Genomic DNA, 3163 nt, shown 5'->3' with positions numbered 1-3163 from the left:
AGGTACCCCTTCTGTGAGCACCAGTCACTGGTGGAGGTACCCCTTCTGTGAGCACCAGTCACTGGTGGAGGTACCCCTTCTGTGAGCACCAGTAGGGCCTCACATTTACTTCATGGTAAATTTACATCTTGGGATTTATCTTTTGTATTTAATCAAACTATTCTACAATAGTTTGATTTTCACAAATTTTCTCCCCATACTGAACTGTAAATTCTTTAAGATAGTGAACTGGGTCTAGTTTATTACTGCATTTTTCCTACCTAGTATAAAATAGCATTCTATAATATTTGTTGATGAATAAATTAATGTTTTAAGGAACTATTATATACAGTACAAACATAATTAAAAAATTCTCAGACTTCTAATCATGTGCTACAACACTATCTATGGCTTCTGTTTAAAGGAGTACTTACAAACAATTGGGCTTTCCTGAGTCGTGGCCCAAACTCAACATCAGCAAAACAATACCCTTGTCTCTTAGTCTGCTTGGGCTGCCATAACAAAATAGTATAGATTGGGTGGTTTAAACAACAGAAATTTATTTCTCACAGTTCTAGAGGCTGAGAAGTCCAAGATCAAGGTGTTAACTGATTTGGTTTCTCTTCCTGGCTTGCAGATGGCCACCTTCTCTTTGTGTCCTCACATGGCAGAGAGAAAGAGGGGGTGGGATGGAGTTGAAAGTGACGGCTGGCTCTCTGGCATCTCTTCTTATGAGGACACTAATCCTATTGGATTAGGTACCTGCCCTGATGACCTCATTTAACCTTAATTACTTCCTAAAAGCCTTATCTCCAGATGCTGTCACATTGTGGATTAGGGCTTCAACATAATTGTTGGGAGTCACAGTTAGTCCATAGCACCTTTACCAGGGGAAAGGAGCAGAGTTTACTGCTCAGGGTCCCTGAACAATCTTTCTTCCTCTGTCTTAGCAAGGTTCCAGAAGGCCCGTTTCCTCATATGTGCATACTATAGCTATTATTAATATCTCTTTTTCTTTTTTTGCAGTTTTTGGCCAGGGCTGGGTTCGAACCCGCCACCTCCAGTATATGGGGCCAGTGCCCTAATCCTTTGAGCCGCAGGTGCCACCTGCTTTTATTAATATCTTAAGAATATCTCACTTCTTCAAATAGCATCTCACTTCTTGGTTTAGCTGTCTATATTGAAACTGGGGGAAAGAAAGAATCTAGGTTTATCAGTTTAGAACTTCCCCTGAGACTTACTAAAATGTCTTGTGAAATTTCTGTTATATTTGTGAAAGAAGAGAAGAAGGAAAAGGAAGATTTTTTTTTAATTTTTCAGAATTTTTTTCTATTCACTAAGACCCTTGATAATTTTATTTCTTGGGATTTGAGTACAATATAGATTTTCAAGTACATATCATGTAAATTTATCATTCTCCTGTCATTCATAAAGTGGCTCTTGGGAGGAGTAGCATGCTGGGCTCATAATTCCCAGGAATTACCTAGTAGTATAAATCAGAATAACATAAAAAGCTGATGATTTCATGCGCTAAAATACTTTTTTCAGTAGCATAAGGAAAGAGGCCACATCCTCCTAGGATAAAATACATTTTCATTATGGAATTAAACAGAGATATACTAACAGAACAAGATTACATTGCTCGACCTCTACATTTCCTGTTACTGATGATGAATTCTTTAAAAATTTAATAAGAATAACCATTGCTTTTATTCATTAAAACTTTAGGAAACAATTTGAAGAAATGGCCTCTTACTTTAACTCATCTTCTGTAAAGGAATTTGCTAAGCATATAACTAATGCCACATCAGAAGAACGACAGAAAATGCTAAGAGACTTTTATGCTTCTCGATATCCAGAGGTAGAAGAATTTTTTGTGGATTCCGCTTCAGAATTCATCAATTCTTCCTATCAGGAAGAAAAGACAATTAGAAAGAAATCTGAAAAAAGAGAATCTCTTATAAAAGAAGGGCTGTCAGATTCTGAAACTTTGTCATTTAAAGATTCTACCAACAGAATTTCTCAAATTTGTAGCCTAAGAGTATATAAAGGAAAATCAAATAAGTTTCAAAGTCATGGTTCCTGTAGAGAAGAGCTGTGTTCTAAAGAAGCAGAAACTAAGAAATCACCTATTAGTTCTACCCAAGAGATTGACAATGGAAAAAACAACAAGGCCTCCAAGGAGAGGATATCCTGTTCTCCCAACAGTAAGTCTGAAGCACATGAGAGAGAGTTAGAAAACACCAGGAAAGACCAACAGGACCTCACAAGAACAAGCATTTCAAGAAACACATCCCTTTTGAAATTGGAAAACAAAAAGATAGAAAATCCAGTATTAGAAAACACTTCTGTGCTAGGCTTACTCGGTGACACTTCTATTCTTGATGACCTCTTTAAAAGTCATGGGAACAGTGCCACACAACTACCAAAGAAAGTTCTTTCAGGGCCCATGGAAAAAGTAAAACAGAGACCAAAAGATTTCTGGGACATTTTGAATGAGCAGAATGATGACAGTCTTAGCAAACTCACCGACTTGACAGTAATAGAGACTTTGTGTGAAAAAACACCCTTCGCTACATCCTCCAAAAGGACAGATGAGCTACAAACTTCTCTTTGGAAATCAAATGAGAAATTTTTGTGGAAGAAATTTAACTCAAGTGATTCGGATGAAAACACAACCAATACACAGAGTGATACATAGCATGTAAGTGCATTACTACACCAATGAGCCATCACTGTTTACAGTACTCTGTTCTGCACTAATCATATGATCTTGAAGACAGTTGTCAACTTGTATTTTTTATTAAATTATTGCTTTAGAGTTTTTTTAAAGTCTAAGATATGAATTTGGGGTTTTTTGATATCTGATTTGATCTTTTAAAAATATGATTGCATTATGGTACAGACCTCTGTTATGAAATGGAAAATGGTCTAGATTTGTTATTAGGAGACCTGGGATGTCTCTTATCATAAATTATGCAACCTTAGATAAGTTACCTGCCCTGGTGTTCATCTTTTCCTAATATAAGAGAGGAATGGTTTCAACTAGATAAACATGTGTGCTTCAGTTTTAAAAAAGCTTTGGTTCACTCTTCCAAGTTCCCTTAGGTCATGGGCCAACTCCTGCCTATCCTCCAAATCAGGTACTCATTGATGTGTCTCTTTCTCATGAGCATTTGGAAAG

The 3163-nt window shown here is 36.7% G+C and overlaps 1 protein-coding gene across 1 annotated transcript in view; it reads left to right on the top strand.

Moving 5' to 3' along the window:
* ERCC6L2 (ERCC excision repair 6 like 2) overlaps window positions 1-2816 on the top strand; it is a 119571-nt gene extending 116755 nt beyond the window's left edge. Inside the window, exon 19 of the mRNA XM_003782998.3 lies at window positions 1708-2816. Within this exon, the coding sequence (XP_003783046.2) occupies window positions 1708-2680 (973 nt within the window). The 3' untranslated portion in view covers window positions 2681-2816. The remainder of the gene's footprint in view (window positions 1-1707) is intronic.
* Window positions 2817-3163: the final 347 nt, after the last annotated feature.

The sequence above is a fragment of the Otolemur garnettii genome, unplaced genomic scaffold, assembly GCF_000181295.1.
Source record: "Otolemur garnettii isolate 467f Iridium unplaced genomic scaffold, OtoGar3 scaffold00006, whole genome shotgun sequence".
NCBI classification, from domain to species: Eukaryota; Metazoa; Chordata; class Mammalia; order Primates; family Galagidae; genus Otolemur; species Otolemur garnettii.
Note: the sequence above shows the minus strand (reverse complement) of the source record. Positions and strands in the feature narration are given on the sequence as shown.